The sequence below is a fragment of the Carassius carassius genome, chromosome 11 (assembly GCF_963082965.1).
Source record: "Carassius carassius chromosome 11, fCarCar2.1, whole genome shotgun sequence".
Classification (NCBI taxonomy): Eukaryota; Metazoa; Chordata; class Actinopteri; order Cypriniformes; family Cyprinidae; genus Carassius; species Carassius carassius.
The window spans coordinates 5,694,373-5,717,715 of NC_081765.1; the positions used below are offsets into that span (position 1 = coordinate 5,694,373).

Genomic DNA, 23,343 nt, shown 5'->3' on the forward strand with positions numbered 1-23,343 from the left:
CCTTTTGAGTGTAGTGTAGGTTACCAGCCACCTATTTTTCCCAGTATGGAATCCGAAGTTGCGGTCCCCTCCGCTCACGCCTTCGTCCAGAGGTGTCACCGCACTTGGACCAGAGCCCGTGAGACTCTACTCCAAGTGGGGGCGCGCACCAAGGCCAAGGCCGATCGCCACCGGTCTAGGCCTCCCGTATACGTCGTGGGTCAAAAGGTGTGGCTTTCTACCAAGAATATTCCTCTCCGTTCCGTGTCTAATAAATTGGCTCCCAAATTTATTGGCCCATTTACTGTCACCAAAATCATTAGTCCGGTGGCAGTCCGCCTTAAACTCCCTCCTACGTACAGGAGAATTCATCCCGCCTTTCATGTGTCCAAGATTAAGCCCGTATTTCATTCTCCCATTAATCCGCCTACCCCGGTCCCTCCCCCGCCTCTAGAAGGAGGGGACGCGGATTTCAGTACTTGGTGGACTGGGAGGGTTACGGTCCGGAAAAGAGAAGTTGGGTACCTGCTAGGGACATCCTGGATCACTCCCTTATCGATGATTACAATCGACAGGTAAGAGATTCTGGGGACGCCAGGAGGCGTCCTTAGGAGGAGGGGTACTGTCACGGTTCGTGAATGCACCGTCTTCAGCTGTATTCATGTTACGTCATGTTGATTGGTTCATGTGGGTGAGTCAGGTGCGACTCATTCCAACCGCCTATTTAACGCCCTGTCTTTCATCTCCTGTTTGTCAGATCGTTGTTTGAGGTCCTCGTGTTGATGTTCTGTTCGTGCTCCTGTGTTCCTGTCCTTGCTCGGTTTCCTGTTTCGGTCTTCCTTGGATTATCACAGTCACTCACGGATTATCACCGCCTATCACCGATCTACCACCACCGTCATCGCTACCAACGCACTCAAATCACCTACTCATCTGTCTGTGCTGCCGTCGTGGTCCCTGCGTCACTCTCCAGCATTCATTCATCACACCTCCTTTCAATAAACTCCATTTACTTGCATGTGCCTCCTATCCTCCATTGTTAGCTTCACAACTAGAAGCTTAAAATTATCCTATTTGGCTGAAAATTATCGTAGTGAGTCATGAGTCAAACGTACAGAATACAGCTATTTATCTAGACCAATAACTTTTTGACATGACCTGCAAATTACCACAATAGATAAATAACTAGGCATACCTTACTGGGAAGGTCCAAACTTCACCTCTGAGGCTCACTTTCATCAGAAGCCTCCGTGTTACCAGACGTTGAGGGGGATCCTTTTGCTGTTCAGATCTGATGCTGTCATGGACCGCAACAGCTCATTGGCTTAAAAGCAGGGCACTCTCACGCATTATTAACACACTCCGTGTTGTGCACAAGCCCATTTAGAGTGTCTGTAATGAGCCGATTTTGTGGCTTTGTTTTGATGAGGTTGACTTTGGAAAAAACACATTCACACAATACATTTGAATGGGGAAACATGAAAACATCAAGGGCAAACTTTCCCAATTCGCTGAACACGATTACTTTGTTAAAATCCTCCAAAGTAGAGATATGGTGCCAGAATTCATCTACATCCATTACCTTTGTATCTTCACTTAAGGCCACCAGTGGCAATCGCCTCTATTGGTCATCAATGGCTTGGAGACGGTGGAGACAAGTGCCCAACAGTGGCACTTGTTTGCATGAGGGGAAGCAAATTCGGTAACTCTGCTTGTGCCTTGGCATCATTTGCAGTTACAGGGGACAGGCACACGATTTGGGTGGAGAGGGCATCAAGTCAAACCTTTTCTTGATTTCTCCGTAGGCAACCCAGAGAAATTCTCAAAGCGCACAGCATGAAAATCTGTCAGTGTGGCTGCTGGTCATGCTGTATTCATTTTACACCCAAGTACAGAGTGTTTAGTGGTCTGAGCTGTTGGGGTTTCACAGACCTTGCTCTTCAATGAAGTAATCACCACCTTTTCACTTGGAAAATACTGATTAAGATCTGTGACAATAGGTAGCGCACACTCTAGAAAAAAGTTATACAGGTGAAGAGACTCATCATTAAGTGAGTGAAAATATGGGCAACTGGTCAGTGAAAAAAAGCCGAAGGGCATTCCACTGGGTGAACACGTTTTACAACTTCCCTCAATGCCAGCCATCTGGTCTGGGAGGTCTTCAGTAGTTTGTGGGGTTCAACATGGCAAAAGTCTTGAAACTCTTAGAGATGTGCGACATGTTTTCCACTGTTTTTGAAATATCCATAAATGTCTCTGGCAAAATCCTCACACCTAAAATGGAGCTACACTGTGATGCCCGGCAGATGATATCTAAGGTGGCTGGCTATCTAATTGTTTTTTACCATCATTGTATTTCAGCCATCCGACCCGAACCCTGAATATGTTTTGAATCTGTACATCTGCATCAGTGAATGATCTCATTGTAAAGCCTTTCTGCAGTGGCAGATGTGGACCAGATTGGCACCAGTTTCCAGAAATGGGTCTGAATCCTGTTTGTGCCCTCATCAAAAAATGAAAAGTGACACAAAGCGTTTTCATATTCCCGATGTCAGTTGGCTTGTCTATCAAAACATTGAATCTTTTCAGGATTTTGGTTAGACTCTCAAAAATGACATGCTTGCATATAGCAGTTGTCCTAGTGCGACCAAGGCTCATGTGGTGAGCTGTTTTCGATTCTTTAAATATATCTTTTTAAGACCTTGACCAAATGATCTGAGGTCCTCATGATCTGAGGTCCTGCTGTGCTCTGCCATGTTAGCTTTATCTCTGCATTTTTCACTGCTGTATCTAGCTGTTCACTCTCCAATGATTTCTGTAGCAAATAGGCTATGGACCATTGACCTGGCTCTAGATTTTTCTTTTTATCCTGATGCTTCTTCGTCTTTTCGTGATTTTTTCAAAACAGTGATCTCAGCCACCATGTGCACGTACAAAACTGGCAGAAGGCTTTGGTTTCATTTCCTGAAACAGGTCTTAGGCATCCTACAAAACTGGGGTCCACTTCCCACTCAGTTCTGTATGATTGCTGTCTGTGATTACTTTTAGGCTGCTCCATAGACTGTGCCTCCCTCTTCGCCTCTCCCCGGTCTTTACCTTCCTTTTCAGCAGTCATTTTCTATTCTTTATTGCTAAACTATCGACCTAGGCTTGGAAACAACTGACCTAAGTGCCGCGGCAGGAACGTTAACCTGTACTCATGAGAGTCATTCTCCATGATGATTGGCCGAGAAAACATAACACAAGATGGAATGAAATACATACAATGGAATACATACATAACACACGTTATCCTCACAATCATGCCGTAGACATCGATGTAGACGTAGGATCCACAGTTAGTTCAATAAGTACAGAAGTCCTATGATTACAAGAACCATCATTTGAAGTGCAGATGCTGATAATGGTCACAAAGTGGTCAAAAATATGATCAAAAAGTGAGATGAAATTTGCAGTAAGCATGTAAATATGAGCTGTCAGTCTCACAATAATGTCTTAATAAGGTGATATTTAAATGCTTAATATTATGATTAAAGCTCTATATTTTTTATTGTGACAGCATGAAATGCAATTCAGTGATGACTGAGAAATGACATTGTTCTTCAAAAGCCCCAAATCATATTTGATGCTCACATTGTACACAGATTTTTCTAAAAGAAAAAAAGGCTGAGATAATAAGGTTCCTGCAGTCCAATAAGTATTCATCTTGAGTATTTTTCCAATTATAGTATAAAAATCAGTAAAGGTTTCACAAAAAAATAAAATAAAAGAGTCAAGACCCGAATAAGGTTTTTACAATTATAATAAAAGACCCTTTACTTGAACTTAAACTTGAGTATTAAAATGGATGTATCCAATAAATACAGTAGGGTTTACAAGGTTAATGTTAATAAATCCTGATTTATTTGTTCTGTATAATGTAATGTTCCATACTGTATATGTGTGCATGTGTCCACTGTTTGGCCCAGTCTCAATGTGGCTGTGTGTGTATGTTTTTATGCCTAACTGTCTTGTCTCAATAACTCTGCTGGGCGTATTTTCTTCAATATCCCATGAGCTACTGAAGTCTACGAAGAAGTGTGACAGAGACAGCAGCAACATGCATTTGCTGTTTCCTCACTCTCAGCTGTGTTTTTAAAGGTCTGAGATCTCCTCTAGCACTCCCAGAATGCCAAAAACACACTCACATTCCTCTTTTGGTGAGCCTGAGAGCCTCTCTGAGAGAAATTAGTTTAGTCATAATGTTGAGTATAAAATTTAAATTCTCCCAGGAACCACATCAAATCCTGCCTCAGGACAAGTTAGTGTGACACCACAGAGGCCTGTATGAATCCTCAAGCCACAGAGAGCACAGGTAAACGGGGTCCTGGAGTAATTGGATTCTGTCTGACTGCCCATTAGTCTGGGATGCATGGGAGACTGGTGCATCAAGCCTGTTTACTGCACTCTTAAAGCATTTAATAAAGAGCAGATGTGACCTGAACCTGCGGGAGCGATCATCAGATTCTCACAGCACACTTTCAGCTCATTTAAACTGTTAAGCTAATGAAAAGAGAGAACTGAGCTCCTTCACATGGAAACACAACGACTTTCTACAGATTATCACTCAACTATTTCATTACTACTTAATTCCACTGTGGGCCTCCTAAGCAGAGTTTTGTTGCAGGTGCTTCAGCTGAACTTCATCACTGTAATTTTTTCCCTGTAGTCCATTTATGTTTCTGCACCACGAGTATGTCGTTTCTCATGATCATTCTGCACCCACTATACCATTTAAGAGTTCTATGTTAATGACCTTTGATTTAATTGGCTAAGCTTTTTTTTTTTTTTTTTTTTGGTTGGCTGATGACTCCAAAATAGTTTCCAAACATCCAAACCTGCAATAACAGATTCTTTGAAAATCCTGAATTACATTGTGACAGGATCACAAAACAATCAGTACTGATATATAAGTCTCAAGTCTTAAGATCTGAAGCACACTGCAAGTGCACATTCATTACAATTAAGTGCACTTCTTTTTCACAAGGCATGCTGGTTATCCAACCGTCCTTATTAACACACATGGTTATATAATTAAATGTTCAAGCACCTATGGGTGTGGTACAGTACGTATTAGTCCATATAATTGTGGCCATGTAATGTATGTTAATAAAGTCATGGTTGTGACATTTTGACTGATATAATCTTATTAAACTGACCTGTAATTAATGCAGAGGCCTTGTGTTTGCTGAGATGTTAACAGACAGCACTTGGCTTCTGTGCTTGGCCCGTCTCAGCCCTGTGCCTGAGCTGAAGAATAAAGATTCAGGATTACAGGTAGGCACATACTGAACCCTCATTCACCACCTCAGGGCTCCTGTGGCCTATTTTCAACAAAGAACCATAAATCTCAGACCCACACAAACACACACAACAGACAACTTGCTAGCAATAAACATATGCCTATAAGCAATAATTTAGCATTTCACAAGTTTGACATCTTGCTCTTTCTTGCTTTGAGTTTCATACTTCACTTGAAAAAATGTCACATTACGGAATTAAAAGGAGTTGTGAATGTTGTTTCACGTTGACTTTGCAGCTGACTGGAACAGTCTGAATAAGATAAAGTGATTTAAATACACATGCAGATTTCTGAATGGATAACATTATTTTAACAAGTCTACAGAGCCAAATAACTCCTGCTGCTGTTCATTTAAAAGGGTCAGTCAATCTGGACAGCGGGCTGAACTACACTAGAAAAAGCATTTGAATGATTAATAAAAAGTGAAAGATTAACTGATGCAATTTAGTGTGTTGAAGTCAAAAACATTACATACAATCCCCCACCTTCCCCAGCTCCACCTGTTTAGATCTTCTACGAGTTGATTCATGTACGTTATATGGGGTTATTTCATGTATGTTATATTTGCAGCAGCAATATTACTTACATGCTCACAGTAGCATGTTGTGGATGTATTGGCAGTAGCAATCCCTCCAGGAGCTGTCATGACAGAACTGAATTTACTCATAATCATACCGTGGTAATAACATGGTAATTTATTGAAGTACTCTCAAGTAAATACCATGGCATACTGCATGAATACAGTAATCATAATGTGTATTTTATGGCATGGGACTATGGTAACAGCATGGCACTCTAAAGTAGCATGGAGTATTTTTTTGTCGTTGATTAGATTAGATTCAACTTTATTGTCATTGCTCATGTAATGTACAAGGCAATGAAATGCAGTTAGCATCTAACCATAAGAGCAACAGGCAGTAAGTACAGAATAGCCAAGGTCCACAATATGTACAATAACTATACAGATAAGGCAGTATATTTACAGATTTTAAATACTATCAGCATGATATGCAGATAGGTGTACTATGAACATACTATACAGATGGATTATGTAAAAGTGTATGTACACAATAGGCAAAACTATGAACATTATTTACACTAGTGCAATGGAGACTAAAGTGCATAGAAAATATTTCAATGTGCAAATGGATTACTCAGCGTATGAGTGGTATAGAAATTTTCTAAGGGTTATTTCTGCTTAAAATGCTAGGGCGGTGAAGCATTTCACAGTGGGACTGAACATTAGCTCTACGGAGAGAGAGAGAGAGAGAGAGAGAGAGTAAAGGGGGTCATATGATCCGATTTCAAATTTTCCTTTCCCTTTGGAGTGTTACAAGCTCTGTAAAAAAAGATCTGTAAAGTTGCAAAGACAAAAGTCTCAAATCCAAATAGATATTATTTCGAAAAGTTAAGAGTGAACCACGCAGGCCCGGCGCTGGGGGTGGGTTGTTGGCTGGCCCCCCTAAGGACATCCCTGTGCCCCCTCTTTGGACAGAGGGAGACAGTCGGACTTGAGTTTATCATCTTACTCATACAACTTATCGCTGTTGCTACTGATTGCTTTTAGTTGGAAAAGTTGCCCATCATCCCTGGTCTAGGATCTGGTTTATTTTTTTTTTTCATAATAGCCTAATGAAATAGATTTGGCAAACAATTCAGTGTATCTGTGTAAGGGAAACAGGTCAATTTAGCTCAAAGGGAATCATTTAAGGTTTTAAAGGGAATTTGAACAGAATCACTGTTCAGTAACGTGCGGTGAAATCTTGTCATGGGTAGGCTGTGACCTATCAATGTGTGGAATATATGTTCATATATTCATTCAGTTAATTTAGCAACCCAAGTTCATATCAGGCATCATCAGATCGCTGCCTGCATTCAGCAAAGTCAGTCATGTGAGGCTAATGCACAATCAAATATATTAATCAAATTAATGGACACATCTATCTTATGACTTATACAACAAACAAATGTTTTGTGCGGGACACAGAGAAGGAGGCGGCGCGGCAGCCTAGTCACTCCATCAAAATGCGCAAACGCGCACAGACAGCCACGGCGCACACACACACACACACACACACACACACACTTTTGGTCTGGTGACGGCGCACCAGGCTACAGTCAGAAAACATTGCGTCAGCAGTACAGCTTTAAAGTACAAAAACAGCTTATTCGCTCCTACAAACTGCTAGGCGCACACACCGACACGCAAGTATACTAGATGCTAGTATTCGGGAAGCGCGCGGATTGAGTGAGAGCGAGTAGATCACGTGACATGAAGCAAGCTCGGTCTCTGCCTCAATGTTGATAATTCAAGACAGCATGAGAACTGACTGCGCATGCGCAAATCTACATAAACTACGTTCTATGGACCAAAGAGGCACCGCTCACCTCTGCCTCAATGGCCATGGCTTTTGAATTTCCTGCATGAAACAACGGTTTTTAGGAGCAAACAATGGCAAAATGAGTATATTATGTGTATTCCTGAAAATTTTTGTTACAAAAAATAATATTTGGAATAAAATTAATGCAATTAATAATGTGGTGAATTAATGAAGCTTTTGGAATTAATAAATGTAATGTCAACATTTCCTTTGGTGAGGCACTGCCTACCCTGCCTACCCTGACCGCACGTCCCTGTCACTGTTTCACGGCTGATCACTGAGACGCCCTGCGATTCACTGAACGAGCCGTTTAACATCAAATCAGCGCTGGATATTAATATCCAAACTATAGTGACAACACTATCAATTAGCACAGTAACAAGATCGGCAGTTTAAGGCATTAAGTTGTAAGCACAAAACACAAGATACTTCTCTTTTCAATATGAATAAGGCTTTATTAGATAAATCTAAGACATAAACTAATCTAACACATAAACGCACGCACTCACACATTCACACAAGTTGCAGGAAGATCGAAAGTTAGGGAAAGATGAGTAAATCCCAAGTTTACAGCAATACGTGAAATTGCACAGACATGAACAAACCATCAATCACTTAATTAGCCCTCGCATTGAGTTCCTCAATGAGGTTAAAATTATATTAGATACACCAGTAAAGGTCAAAGTTACTTGCATCTCCTGTGTAAAGGGAGTCCCCTTTGTTGTCGTTGAAAGGGGGTTTCCCGATGTCGCTGATTGGCTGGAAGTTCAGTAGTTGCTGAAGTGACGTCTTGGGAAGCCCATGGTTGGGCATTGGCTGAAGACGCGGAGTTGTGTGGCTTTGTTAAAGTTGAACGGGCACTCGGGGTCAGACACGGCATTACAAAACTGAACTCAGAACACAAAACTCTCAAACCGAAAAGAAAAGAAGTTTGACGAGACTAGGTGGTGTTTCTTCTCATCGTGGCTAAGTAGCAGCAGGCGTGCAGGCTGAAGCACGCTGGAACCGCGCTCAAAGAACAGTGATGACTAAAAGCATGGCTAAAAGCTAAAGCTAGGAAGCAAAGCTACGAGCTAAAAGCTAAAAGTATACTAAAAGCTGGCATGACTGATAGCAAAAGCTAAACGCAAGCTAAAAGCTAAAAAGCAAGATTTTATGGTGTCCTAAGTATTTAAACTGTCCTGTTTGCCAAACCTCAAATGTTGTCTTGACCAATCAGATATTGTCTTGGCGGGGTATCATAAATCATATGTTATCTTATCAAGCACGTGGTCCAAATGTTCCCGCTCTTGCAGGTTATAATTTTGGACATGATTCCTATAACAAGAATATGATACATTTGACAAATAACTGATGGTCAGGACTGTTTCAAGCTAACAGATTCGAACACATACATACTAGACATGAATATGTATCCTTAAGGTATCCAATAGTTATTAAAAGACATACACAATAAGTGATTATAACATGATAGTCAAATGAGTGGTTTACATATAAATGAATATGGAGTGAAGCGATGGACTGATATTCATTTATAAGTCTTTTTGAGTTCATTTTATATCTAGAAAAGACAGTTTCTTTGTCATTCTCTGACAAAGATTTCTGTGGAGACCAGAGGTTCAAAGCCCCCCCCCCCCAAGGAATTTCAGTCTGGTTCTGCTAGGGGGGGGGGGGGGGGGTGTTTAAGGATATTGTGTATAACTCCCATGGGTTTACATGTGATGTCCGGCGTTGCATCTCAATTACTTGCCCCAAATTTGACAATCTCTTCTCCGAATTGAAATTGTCAATAATTGTTCTAATGGTGTTAATGTTGAAAGCTGTTCTGTGAAAGAGTTGGTTGGTTATCTTGCTTGAGACTTGTGGCACAGAATGTTTTATGACTTCCTGTTGCCTTTCTGAGGAATTCAGCTCGTGTTTCAACCACAGTCCTGATCGACTCTTTAATTTGTCTGATTCGGGTCAGATCCACTACATCTGCCTTCTGCTTTGGACAGCGTCAAATTATTTTACAATGCATTTTCGCAGAGTTGAGCTAAATAGCCAATAAAATACATGTTTGTTGATTTCTATAAAACAATGGCCAATCAGTGTTTAAAGGGTTAGTTCACCGAAAAATGAAAATTATGTCATTAATAACTTACCCTCATGTCGTTCCAAACCCGTGAGACCTCCGTTCATCTTCAGAACACAGTTTAAGATATTTTAGATTTAGTCCGAGAGCTCTCAGTCCCTCCATTGAAGCTGTGTGTACGGTCTACTGTCCATTTCCAGAAAGGTAAGAAAAACATCATCAAAGTAGTCCATGTGACATCAGAGGGTCAGTTAGAATTTGTTGAAGCATCGAAAAAACATTTTGGTCCAAAAATAGCAAAAACTACGACTTTATTCGTCATTGTCTTCTCTTCCGTGTCTGTTGTGAGAGAGTTGAAAACAAAGCAGTTTAATGATATCCGGTTCGCGAACGAATCATTCGATGTAACCAGATCTTTTTGAACCAGTTCACCAAATCGAACTGAATTGTTTTAAATGGTTCGCGCCTCCAATACGCATTAATCCACAAATGATTTAAACTGTTAACTTTTTTAATGTGGCTGACACTAAAATAAACCAATATCCCGGAGTAATTCATTTACTCAAACAGTACACTGACTGAACTGCTGTGAAGAGAGAACTGAAGATGAACACCGAGCCGAACAAAGGATTGACTCGTTCTCTGTTAAACGAAATTCCCAAATTCCCTTAATCATCCATCACAATGAGAAAAACCAAAGAATATATTTCTGATGTGCAGCAAAAGATAATGGAGCTTCACAAATTGGTGAAGTGGCTATAAAAAAAAGAGCTAGAGCAGTGAAAATTCCCATTTCCACCATCAGGGCAATAATTAAGAATTACCAATCAACAGAAAATGTTAGAAAACTGCCTGGAAGAGGACGTGTGTCTATATCGTCCTGATGTGCGGTGAGAAGGAGAGTTAGAGGCTGAAGACTCTCCAAGGGTCACAGCTGGAGAATTGCAGAAAATAGTTGAATCTCGGGTTCAGAAAACCTTTAAAAATTGTCAAACAGCACCTACATAACCACATATTGTTTGGGAGGGTTACAAGAAAAATTATCCTAGCTCATCCATAAACAAACTAAAGCATATTCAGTTATCAGACATGACTGGAACTTCAAATATGACTGGCTTCTATGGTGAGATGAAATAAAAAATGAGCTTTTTAGCAGCAAACTCTCAAGATGGGTTTGGTGAACACAGAGAAAAAAAGTATCCCATGTGTACAATGAAATTTACTGCTGTATTTTTGATGTTGTTGGTCTATATTTCTGCTGGAGGTCCTGGACATCTTGTTTAGATACATGGTATCATGGATTCTATCAAATACTAACAGATAAAAAATCAGTAAATGACTGACTCTGTTAGAAATCTTATAATGGACCATGTTTGGATCTTCCAACCGTACAATAATTCAAACACAAACCTCGAAAACAACACAGAAATGGGTCACTGAGCTCAAACCAAGCTTCTGCTATAGCCATTCCAGTCCTCTGGCCTGAACCCTGACCTGAACTACTGAAAAGAAATCAGTAGTTAAGTTGTATTTAAAACACTGTACCAGAACAGTTCGTCCCAAATATTTAGATGTGTGCAGCTTTTTTTGAAAGACTGTGTCCTGATCCTGGGAGAGAAATCTACAATGTTCTGTTCTGCCTCACGGTCTGTAAGTACGTTTACATATGTAAAGAATTTGCCACTGATGATTCAAACCCGGGTTTCGAACAGTGTAGAGTAGCACTTGTTTTTTGTTTCTCCGATTACAATTGCAGACGTGGTTTTATGTCAGACAGCATAAGTCGGTGGTTCTCAATTCCAGTTCTTGTGCCCCCCTGTCCTGCTTTTTGTAAGTTTCTCTTATCTTATGTTTCCCTATTAAGTACTTCCCTTAAGTAGTTTGATCCCACAATGCCAAAAGCTACATTCACATGATTGCATTCTTAGGACCACATTTCTTGGACCCTATTCATTTATTTATTCATTTTTGTATTAGCCGTTTATACTATTTTATAGCACTTACTATTCAATTTTGTGTCTGCATTATTATTTTTCTTTCTTTATTTATATTTATTATTTTTGTTTATTTATTGAAAATTCACATATTATAACGAATATAAACACATCTTATTGCTGTATGTTACTGCCATCATTTTTTTTTTTTTTACATACGTTCTGTTTATTTTCATCTCTAACTGATAATAGAACACTTTCTGATTGTCCCACTGAAACATGTATTTACTGTGAAGCTGCTTAGAAAAAAAAATATATGTATAAAACAAATAATCTTTAATTTAATTTAGCTAAATTTAAACTGTATTGATTTATTTTACTAACCATCCCCTAACCACAAACTCAAAGTGTTTGTGAGTGAGATAATAAATGAAAATAATATAACAAATTCCAGTTTGGAACATCAAGCAACATAACAGACAGCTAAGACAACTGGAATTGGCAGACATCAGAAGCCTTGCCTTAAAATGGCCATGCTTACACATGATTTTCTTTTTCCATGGAAAACAAAAGATGCATGCAAATTGTTTATAAAAGCTCCAAAGTATCAACAGTAGTCCATTCAACTATGACAAGCATTTTTATGACAAGCATTCATGGTAAACTAGAATATATTTGTCATGACATTTCAATAGGAACTTTACATTTTTAAATATATATTTAAATACATTTTAATGACACATCTATAATGAAGTTGCAATGTAGTACATTTAAAATATTAACTTTAAATGTAATATTAAACAACACATTAAAGTTGAAATTATGATCAAGCACCACAAATATATAATATAAATAAAATGTTAAGTTTTGAACTGCACATTTAATACAATCAAGTGCCTCTTAACTATGAATAAGAGTGAATAATGACAGAAAATTGTAAGATGAAAATGTCACAGTCTAAGTGTGTAGTTGGTGACACTGAGATAAATGTTAAATAATGTGTTCTACAAACTAATAGAATGCCTCATTCAGACATTACCAAATCCACACACACACACACACACACACACACCTCTCAACATCTCTGACGCCTCTGGACACATTCATTATATCCAGTGTCAGTGCTTTGCTCACTGCTTACGCTGAGAAATGCGAGACATCCTGTTCAGCTTTAAACTCCACAGCATCTGTTTCATTCACACAGATGAAAGATAAGTGTATTCACCACACGATGACAGGGTGTGGAGCCATCGTCACTGGACCAGACAATTCAGAAGAACACAATAAAAAAATATACATACATAAATAAATAAATAAATAAATAAATAAAAATAAGAACTAGGTTCATATTCACATTCAGAGTTAATTATGCATCTTGAGGTCTGGATATGTACTTCAATAGCTCAACAAAACCTCAGAAAATATAAGGATGCATATACGTGCAAAATGGTCAAATTTTCAAAACTCATTGACGTGGTGCTACAGTGTTCTAGGTAGTTGCCAAGGTGTTGCTATGTGGTTGCTAAGGAGTTCTAGGTGGCTTCTACAGTAGGTAGCTGATGCAAATCCACCTCCAAGTGTCTATTTCAGTCTGGTGTTTTTATATGACTTTTAAAATGAGTATTAATTATTTATATTATTATTATTATTATTAAACATATTATTTATTATTACTAAAATTATATAATTGAGTGTAAGTTGAATGTAATGTTTTCAGAGACTTTGGTAGTAAACTGCAATTAAATTAAAATGTATTATAGTTTAAATTCATATTAAATGCAATTAGTGCTTTTTTTCACCCACTAATTTCATAATTCGATATGATATATGGTTGAAGTGTAATGCTCATTTAAAATATACTTTAAAATCATTTAAAATATACTTTAATGTCAATTTCATTGAAACTTGTATCTCATGTACTACACATTTGATAAATGATAAAGGTGCCATTTAGTACTTTTAATTAGATTCACTTAAAGGGCCCTATCATACGCCCGGCGCAATACGACGAAAGGCGCAGCACAAGTGTGTTTGCTAGTTTCAGTCCGGAGCATTTTCCCATCCAACGCCACGTCGTTTAATTAGCAAATGCATTTGCGCTCATGGGCGAGCTGGTCTAAAAAATGCGTTGTGTTCATTTTTTTGTAGGCTAATTAAATTATATATATATATATATATATATATATGTATAAAGATGCCTACATGTCATAATGGATAGTCATCACATGTATCAGAATTAGGCTATCTGTTTGCTCTCAAAAGGGCAGCTCCATTTCATCTCGGAGGCGCTTTGTGTTTTTGGGCTTGCCAAATTCCGCCGTGTAAATAGCAAATCCGTCATGGCACGAGCGCAACTGGCTCTTAAAGGCAATGGAAGATGAGACTCTGATTGGTTTATTGCACGTTACGCCCAAAAAACACCTATTACTCACTAAGAGAATAGGGACAACCCATTTAGACCATGTGCCCGGGCACGCCGTTTTTCCATTGTTAAAATAGCAAAAGTGGATTTGGACACACCCTGAGTGCACTTGCACCATGCGCTTTACACTTTGCGTTTAGATCGTTAAAATAGGGCCCTAAATGTAAGACTGAATATTATTAGTTTAAATTATAATCTAGTCTTTACGTGGGCTTTTGTATGTTAGTCAGTGATTCAACAGAAGTAAAACATTTAGTTTGGCAATATTACAATGTGCCCTTTTTTAAAGTATACTTAAGTGTGTTAATAAACATTCATGAAAGTGTCTCTCTAAGTACACTTAAGTGGCCTTTTATTTCATTAATATAATAGTATCTGCAAGTACAGTTTAAAAAAATACTTTTAAGATTTGATACACTACGGGTGCACAATCAATAAAATTAAATGCACATCTTTTTCACAAGGCTCCACTGAGCTATTAACCACTGCAACTTGATCACAAGATTCACAAATGCCACTATACAGAAATTGAAGCGCGAACTGATAAAGAGTGGGAATGCCGGTGTGAACGGGGTTAAATAGTAATGATTGTATTAGCAAGCACCACTAATAATGCTTTCACAACTACTGTGTTTCATGATACGCTCATATGATTACATATTCATGTGTTATGATACTGCACATGGAACTCCAAAAGTACTTCTACCATGATACAACTCCAAAGAAATTTTTTTTGTAAAGACAGTAAAAAAAAAAAAAAAAAAGTTCCAATGACTCTGTCCTTTAAATCTGTACATTCACACGTTTCACACGTGCCGCACATCCCCTGTGAAAAACGGCATATTACCTGTGTCACTTGAGCTCCTGTAAACAGAGCAGCGTGGCTCTGGGATTTCAGCACCGGCCGCTGATTAATGACTCTGCCATATGAGAACTGCTTCTGTGTTTATAAAGACTTCATTGTTACTGAAGGTCAACATTAATGAGACACTTTATTTCTTTTTCATGATAGCATAGCATGGTTGACCACACTACCTTAACCCAGAACAAATGATGACAAGTACAACTAACGCTAACGATTCAGCTTTCCACAGACAGCCATGAACACTACCCACTCACAGTGATCCAATGACAGCACCATTACAGAAGCAGACAGTTTTTGACCTCAGTGCAAAGCTACAGTTTTAAGTACGAGATATCACTGCAATCTTCTCAACTGAATACACTAAACTAAATTTCACTCTCTACACCTTATTAGATTTCTCTGCTCTGAGATAGAATTATGTGTTAATGGAGCAATAACAAATAAGAGTGCCCAAGATGAAGCAAAGATCTTGTAAGATATTTTTTTATCTGAATAATTATAGAGAGCTTTTTTTGTTTATTATTTCTGACTTTATGCCCCCCCCCAAAATATCAAGAATCATTCAGAAACTAAAAACTTGCTTATAATAGAAGAGGTGTATTTAAGTCATTTTTAATGAATGTGGACAACAATGAGCATCATGTTATGCCAATATTGAATCTCAGTATTGAATTAATAAAATGTAATAAAATATTTATTCTCATGAGCCTTTTGTTTTTGTACTTGTGGCAGGGGGGGCATGGTTTAGCGAAGTCTGCAGCGGGAGAGAGAATCAGGAGACGAGCGGTAAGTGAGTGGTTTGGGCAGAAATTATCATCACCTGTTTCTTGTTCTAGTAATTGGCGTAGAGAGAGTATAAAACGCCAGGAGAGTCGGAAGCAAGGGAGAGAGAGACGGACTGCTGACGCGAACCGGAAGCCAAAACCGGAAAGAGTAAACCAGAAGTGTTGTGCCAACGTGCCAGAACAGAAGTCACCATTTGGTGTTTGTGAACTTTAATTTTATATTTGTTAAATAAATACGTCAGCAGTCCAGCCGACCCCTTTGTCCTCTTCCTTTCCTCCAACGAACTTGCTACACTGGTGCCGAAACCCGGGAAGGAAGCAGGACCGCCGCCATGCAAAGCCCGTTCTCCACGCCGCTTGCGGACATCATCGCCTCCCTCGCGGTCCTGCACCGCGAACAACACCAGGCCCTGCTGGACCTAAGGACGGATCAGGAGAGGCGTTTCCAGGCCATTGTCCAGGCCCAGCAGGAGGACCGCGAGAGGTTCCGGAGCTGGATCGATCGGGAGGTTCGCGCGGAGGCCGCCCGCCACACCCATGCACCTACCGCTGCACAAGATGGGGCCCCAGGACGATCCGGAGGCCTTCCTGGAGCTTTTTGAAAAGTCGGCGGAGGCCTGCGGGTGGCCCCGAGAGCAGTGGCCGGTGCGCCTCATTCCCCTGCTCTCTGGAGAGGCCCAGGTGGCCGCCCAACAACTGCCGGTGGCGACGACCTAAAGAGGGCCGTCATCCAGCGGGTCGGCCGGTCGCCCGAACAACACCGCCAGCGGTTCCGGCGGGTAGGTCTGGGTTGGCCTGTTGGCGTTGCGGGGACCCGGAGCATTTCGTGGACAGGTGTCCAGTGATGGAGGTGGGGACGATGATCCGGGTCCCGGACGTCCCGCAGGTCACCCCCGGTCAGGCTGGCAGGTACCAAATACCAGTGAGTATCAAGGGGGGTACATATCCGGCCTTGGTGGATTCAGGATGTAACCAAACCTCAATCCATCAAAGCCTGATTCAACCGGGGGCATTGGATACAAGCTGCGTGGTTAAGGTGCGGTGCGTAGACGGGGATGTGGTGGAGTATCCGGTTGTCCCAATTATAATTCAATCCCGAGGACAAAAACATAGTGTAGAGGTGGCGGTTAGTCCCCACCTCCGGCATCCGATAATCCTGGGAACGAATTGGCCCACGTTTACGGTTTTATTGGGGTCGTTATGTGCGGATGCCTCTTGGGGAAATAAGGCGTGGAAGGAGACCGCGCGGGTACAGGTGGGGGAAACTGAGCCAGGACCGCTGGGTTCTGCTTCAGGGGAACCGAACGAAATCGGGAGAATGATTCTCTCGGAGCGTGATAACTTTCCTCTGGAGCAGTCTCAGGATGAGACCCTAAAACATGCGTTTCAACAGGTCCGCGCCACCGATGGCCAGTCTCTCCAACCTGCCCTCCCGCTCTCCTATCCATATTTTGCCATTTTAAAAGCCCGGTTGTATCGAGTGACCCAAGACGCTCGGAAAAAATTGAATACAACCCAGTTGTTAATTCCAAAGGGCCGCAGGGAAATGCTTTTCCACGCGGCTCATTCCAATCCTATGGCGGGCCATTTGGGACAGGCAGCAACACTAAATCGCCTCATGGCCCGTTTCTTTTGGCCGGGCATTCATGACAACGTGCGCAGGTGGTGCGCGTCTTGTCCGGAATGTCAGTTGGTAAACCCACCGGCCGCCCCAAAAGCGCCTTTGCGCCCTCTTCCCTTAATGCAGGTCCCCTTCGAGAGAATTGGTATGGACCTCATCGGGCCAATAGAGCGATCGGCACGAGGACAACGCTTTGCACTAGTCATAGTTGATTATGCAACACGATATCCTGAAGCGGTGGCCCTCCGCAACATTTCCGCTTAAAGTGTTGCGGATGCTCTGTTTCGTCTTATCTCCCGGGTGGGGGTTCCAAAAGAAATCCTCACCGATCAGGGCACGGCGTTTATGTCACGTACGCTACGCGAACTGTACGGATTATTGGGCATTAAGTCGATTCGAACTAGCGTCTATCACCCACAAACCGACGGCCTGGTCGAACGATTTAATCGCACACTTAAGGGCAAAAACGAAATTCAGTATGTGCTGGACTTGAGAACAAAACTCCACACATTGGGGCGGCTATCAATGGAGAATTTGTTACAAGCCCAGGACCGCCAGAGCCAGCTGTATAACAGGGGAACTAGGCTATGCAAATTTGCACCGGGAGAGAAAGTACTTGTATTACTCCCAACGTCGAGCTTCAAATTAATGGCTAAGTGGCAGGGACCGTTCGAGGTCGCACGACAGGTCGGAGATCTCGATTATGAGGTAATATGGTCTGATAGGAACGGGTCCCGTCAGATCTACCACCTCAACCTCCTTAAAAAATGGAATGAGGCGGAATCAGTCATGTTGGCAACGGTGATTGGCGGAGAGGATGATCTCGGGCCAGAGGCGAATATCAAACCACAATCCCTCACCCTGGCTCCAGGTGGAGATCACCTCTCGCTGTCCCAACTCACTGATTTAACGAAATTGCAGGCAGAGTTTGCCGACGTCTTCTCGCCCCTACCGGGCCCTACTAACCTGATTCAGCACCATATCGAGACCGAGCCGGGCGTGGTAGTTCGCAGCCGGCCGTATCGTTTACCTGAGCACAAGAAAAAAGTAGTTCAGGCTGAATTAGGCGCTATGCTTGACATGGGGGTAATAGAAGAATCTAATAGTAACTGGGTGAGCCCGATAGTTTTAGTTCCGAAAATGGACGGCTCAGTCCGTTTCTGTGTGGATTACCGCAAGGTGAATGCTGTGTTGAAATTCGACGCGTATCCAATGCCGTGGGTTGACGAGTTGCTTGATCGGCTAGGCACGGCTCGCTTTTATTCGACACTGGACTTAACAAAGGGCTATTGGCAGATACCCTTGTCTCCATTGTCCAGAGAAAAGACAGCTTTCACAACGCCGTTTGGATTACACCAATTTGTTACCCTTCAGTTTGGCTTGTTCGGGGCCCCAGCTACCTTTCAGCGCCTCATGGACAGGATTCTATTCTATCCTACCTAGATGATATCATTATATTTAGTAATGATTGGCAGCGGCATATGCAGCATCTGAGGGCTGTCCTGAGGTCGCTGAGGGGAGCGGGGCTCACGGCCAACCCAAAGAAGTGTGCAATTGGGCGGGTGGAAGTAAGTTATCTGGGCTTCCACTTGGGGCATGGGCAGGTGCGTCCCCAAATTGATAAGACAGCCGCTATTGCGACCTGCCCACGTCCCAAGACCAAAAAGGAGGTAAGGCAGTTCTTGGGGCTGGCGGGATATTATAGACGGTTTATTCCTAATTATTCGGACCTCACCAGCCCTTTGATTGACCTTACTAAAAAGGAGGTGCCAGATACGGTCCAGTGGACGGAGCCGTGTCAGCAGGCCTTTACTCAGGTCAAGGCTGCTCTGTGTGGCGGGCCGTTGTTACACTCTCCTGATTTTTCTCTCCCTTTTCTGTTGCAGACAGACGCATCGGACAGGGGGCTGGGGGCAGTCCTGTCCCAGGAGATAGAGGAGGAGGAGCGGAAGAGAAAGGCTAAGTACAGCACCATCGAGAAAGAGTGCCTTGCCATCAGATGGGCCGTCCTCACCCTCCGCTATTATCTCCTGGGACGGGAGTTCACCCTCTGTTCGGACCACGCTCCGCTGCAGTGGCTCCACCGCATGAAGGATACCAACGCGCGGATCACTCATTGGTATCTAGCTCTTCAGCCTTTTAAGTTCAAGGTGATCCACAGGCCGGGTGTTCAGATGGCGGTGGCCAACTTCCTCTCCAGAAATGGGGGGGGGGGGGGGGCTGCAGGCCGGATGGCTCCCCGGCCTGAGTCGGGCGGTGGGGGTATGTGGCAGGGGGGGCGTGGTTTAGCGAAGTCTGCAGCGGGAGAGAGAATCAGGAGACGAGCGGTAAGTGAGTGGTTTAGGCAGAAATTATCATCACCTGTTTCTTGTTCTAGTAATTGCCGTAGAGAGAGTATAAAACGCCAGGAGAGTCGGAAGCAAGGGAGAGAGAGACGGACTGCTGACGCGAACCGGAAGCCGAAACCGGAAAGAGTAAACCGGAAGTGTTGTGCCAACGTGCCAGAATAGAAGTCACCATTTGGTGTTTGTGAACTTTAATTTTATATTTGTTAAATAAATACGTCAGCAGTCCAGCCGACCCCTTTGTCCTCTTCCTTTCCTCCAACGGACTTGCTACAGTACTTTTACCTGGGAATTCAAACACTGTAATCAATAATAAAAAATAATAATAATAATTCAGCTATGATACATTTCTGGACACTCTATTTGTCTTATTATCCCAACCACATATACTATTCTTTCTTCTGTGAAACACAAAATGAGATTTTAGGTATAATGGTGATTATACTGCCAAACTCTCAAAATAAAATCCCCCAAAATGTCTGTAAAAGCATCATAAAAGTAGTCTATGTGATCCATGCCAGCAAACAATCATAAAGACTATTTTTATGACACTTTTGTGGTGTGTTTTTGTTATTTTTGGAATTACAGAACCTACTCGTTTTTAAGTAACAGTAACTCATTCTGCCAAACATCTCATAATAAAACCAAATTTTTATATAATATTTATGAATTAAGAAAAGAAAAGTGCTTCTGTGAGTGTGAGTGTGTGCAGGGGTTTGCACCATGTTAAAGCCCATTCACACCGAGAACGATGACTATAACAGTACCTATATTAGTGTCTACACCAATATCATTCTGTTTATTATAAGCTAAGGAAAGGCACTGATGCCGGACCACATAAACCACATAAAGGGCAAACAGCCCCATGCTATTTTCCCTCCTCCACCAAGTTGCAGTCACACAGGGAATGTTCTCCTGGCATCTGTCAAACCCAGACTCGCTCATCAGACTGACAGACAGAGAAGTGTGATTCGTCGCTCCACAGAACAGGTTTCCACTGCTCCAGAGTCCAGTGCAGGCTGCTTTACTGCACTCCATCTGACATGTGCCATTGTATTTGGTGATGTGAGGCTTGCATGCAGCTGCTCGTTCGTTAAGCTCCTTCCACCCAGTTTTTTGAGCTCATATTAACGCCAGTGGAAGTCTGGAGCTCTTCAGTTCTGGAATCAGCAGAGCGTTGGTGACTTTAACACATCATGTGCCTCAGCACTCAGTGACCCGCTCTGACTTTACATGATCAGTCTCTGCTGTCCCCAAGTGCTTTCAATTTCTGATAAAACCACTTACAGTTGACTGTGTAATATCTAACAGGGATGAAACTTCACAGACTGATTTATTGGTATCCTATGAAAGAACCATGCTTGAATACACTGAACTCTTCAGAACGACCCCCGCCACAAATGTGACCAGTGCTGGCAAAATGAGTCACAATGAGCACATTTTCAAAAATGGGTTAGAGTTAGTTTTTTTATGTTCACATTCTCCATTAAAAGACTTTCATAATGATGTATTGAAAGTTTTCCTGAAGGTTCCAAAGCAAAATCACAGAGCAACGTTGCATCTTTTCCTCCAGTTCTTATCTTAATAGTAATTACTATGTTAATAATCACAATACAGCTATTTTTTATTTTATCTTTGTCATTATAAATAATAACAGATAAAAAAAATATATAAATATAAAACATACAAATACAAAACATACAAATATAAGAAAAAAAAACAAAATAATAATACATTGCCTTTTTTATTTTACATTTACACAAAAGCATTCAAGTAAGAAAGACAAATAATCAAACGTAAAAAGTCTGAAATTAAAACAAAAAAAAGTTCTGTTTATTAAAACTACAAAAGCAGTTCAATCAAGAGCAGCGAGTGATTCCCTCTTTTCTTTTATTGTTAGATTAACATTACCTACTGTAATGCACAGATCTAATATAATGTTACACATCGGATGTTTTTCCCCAACAGTTCTCCAACTTAAGACTAACACATTATGTTTGCGTGAATACTTAAATTCTGTAATTCTGTGCATTTTCATCAGGCTTTTATGCGGGCGCTGTGGATGACAGTCAGCACGAGAAACGAGTGAGGTACTCCTCTCGGAAAACATACAAATAAAGGTAATTAAAGATCTAAAATTATTATTTGGACCATTGTGATCGCTAGATGAGGGCTTAATGATTTCATTTTTATGAAAACCTCAAAAATCGATTATTTTTTTACTTTTTTGCCTGCAGCTCGAAATTAGCCTGTCCGCATACTGACTCATTTTGCCAGCATGGGTCACAAATATTGGTAAATGCTTACTGCACAGCCACATGCTTGATTTTATACACATGTGGCAATGGGTTTGATTGAAACATCTGAATTCAATAACTACGAGGTGTGTCCCAATACCTTTGTCCATACAGTACAGTTGATTTTGTCTGCCGCTTTAAATGTTTGGGCTCTTTAAAGTTGACTGAATTCTCTCAATGTTTTTATTGTTCAACTGAGCAAAATCATTCTGAAAGAGACTCAAACAATATTGTTCTTCTGTGTCATTGTTGTTATAGCTGTGGCTGTTTTCATAGAATTAGAATGAACATTAAAGTCCCGTCACTAATTTAATCCCATAAATTCCTCGTTGATAATCACACATATTTAAACCTAGTTTCCCATGTAAATAATTTCTTTATGTCTTAAAATGGCTCGAGTATAACTCTACACTTACCTCGTTTAGCAAATGCGGATGTACTGTATATGCAAACTAGTCACCGCCTCCATTCAGTCAGACCAGTTCGGACTAGCTGTCCTACAGTACTTTCACTCTAAAGTAATAATCGCTACACAATGACACGTGGCAATATTGGATCAACTCAGCCATATATGTTGGAATCAGAAAATGACTCCCTCCCAAAAAAGAGGAAGAAAAATTTAGAGGGCTGTCTACAAGTCCATGCATCAGAATGGTCATGCAATTAATGCATCATTCTCTACAACTTCAGACACATAATGTTGATTGATATCATTAGCCTTTGGCTTGAACATGTTATCATACAGCTAATAACGTGTTGCTAATGTTAGACAAATCAACGTTCCTGTTCACCATCTCAGACAGCTACCTTCTAAAAATCAACATCGTTATGTATAAATGCTTTGCTGGTGATATTACCTGCTGTATCACTTTAAAATCCAAGAAACTCACCACTTGTTTCCATGTCTCATGTTAAACCATTCAAGTCAAGTGTTTACAGAAGCATCATAGAAGCACATAGACCAGAATAGTAAAAATATTATGTATTAAAATAAGGTTCAGTGATTAAACCGTTGTTACAGAGCATGTGCGTGCGGTACCTTTTCATCATCTTCAGTGAAAAGTGCTCCATTGGGACTCTTGTTGATGGCCTGTGCGACCCCGATGACCTCTCCATCACTGTTGTGGATGGGCATGCACAGCAGAGACTTGGTTTTATATCCGGTGAGTTTATCAATCTCATCACTGAAACGATGGTCCTACAAAAGAGGACAGGAGACAGTCACTCTCGGCTGAATGGGAGCACTTATAATAACTGTTAGGAGAAGCCAACCTAATTAGAGGGGAAGTGTGTCATTGC

The 23,343-nt window shown here is 41.2% G+C and overlaps 1 protein-coding gene across 1 annotated transcript in view; it reads right to left on the reverse strand.

Annotated features, from left to right (window-relative positions):
- The window catches only part of LOC132152669 (dual 3',5'-cyclic-AMP and -GMP phosphodiesterase 11A), an 85,965-nt gene that overhangs the window by 59,949 nt on the left and 2,673 nt on the right, over positions 1-23,343 (reverse strand). The window contains exon 2 of the mRNA XM_059561457.1: positions 23,084-23,242. Within this exon, the coding sequence (XP_059417440.1) occupies positions 23,084-23,242 (159 nt within the window). The remainder of the gene's footprint in view (positions 1-23,083; positions 23,243-23,343) is intronic.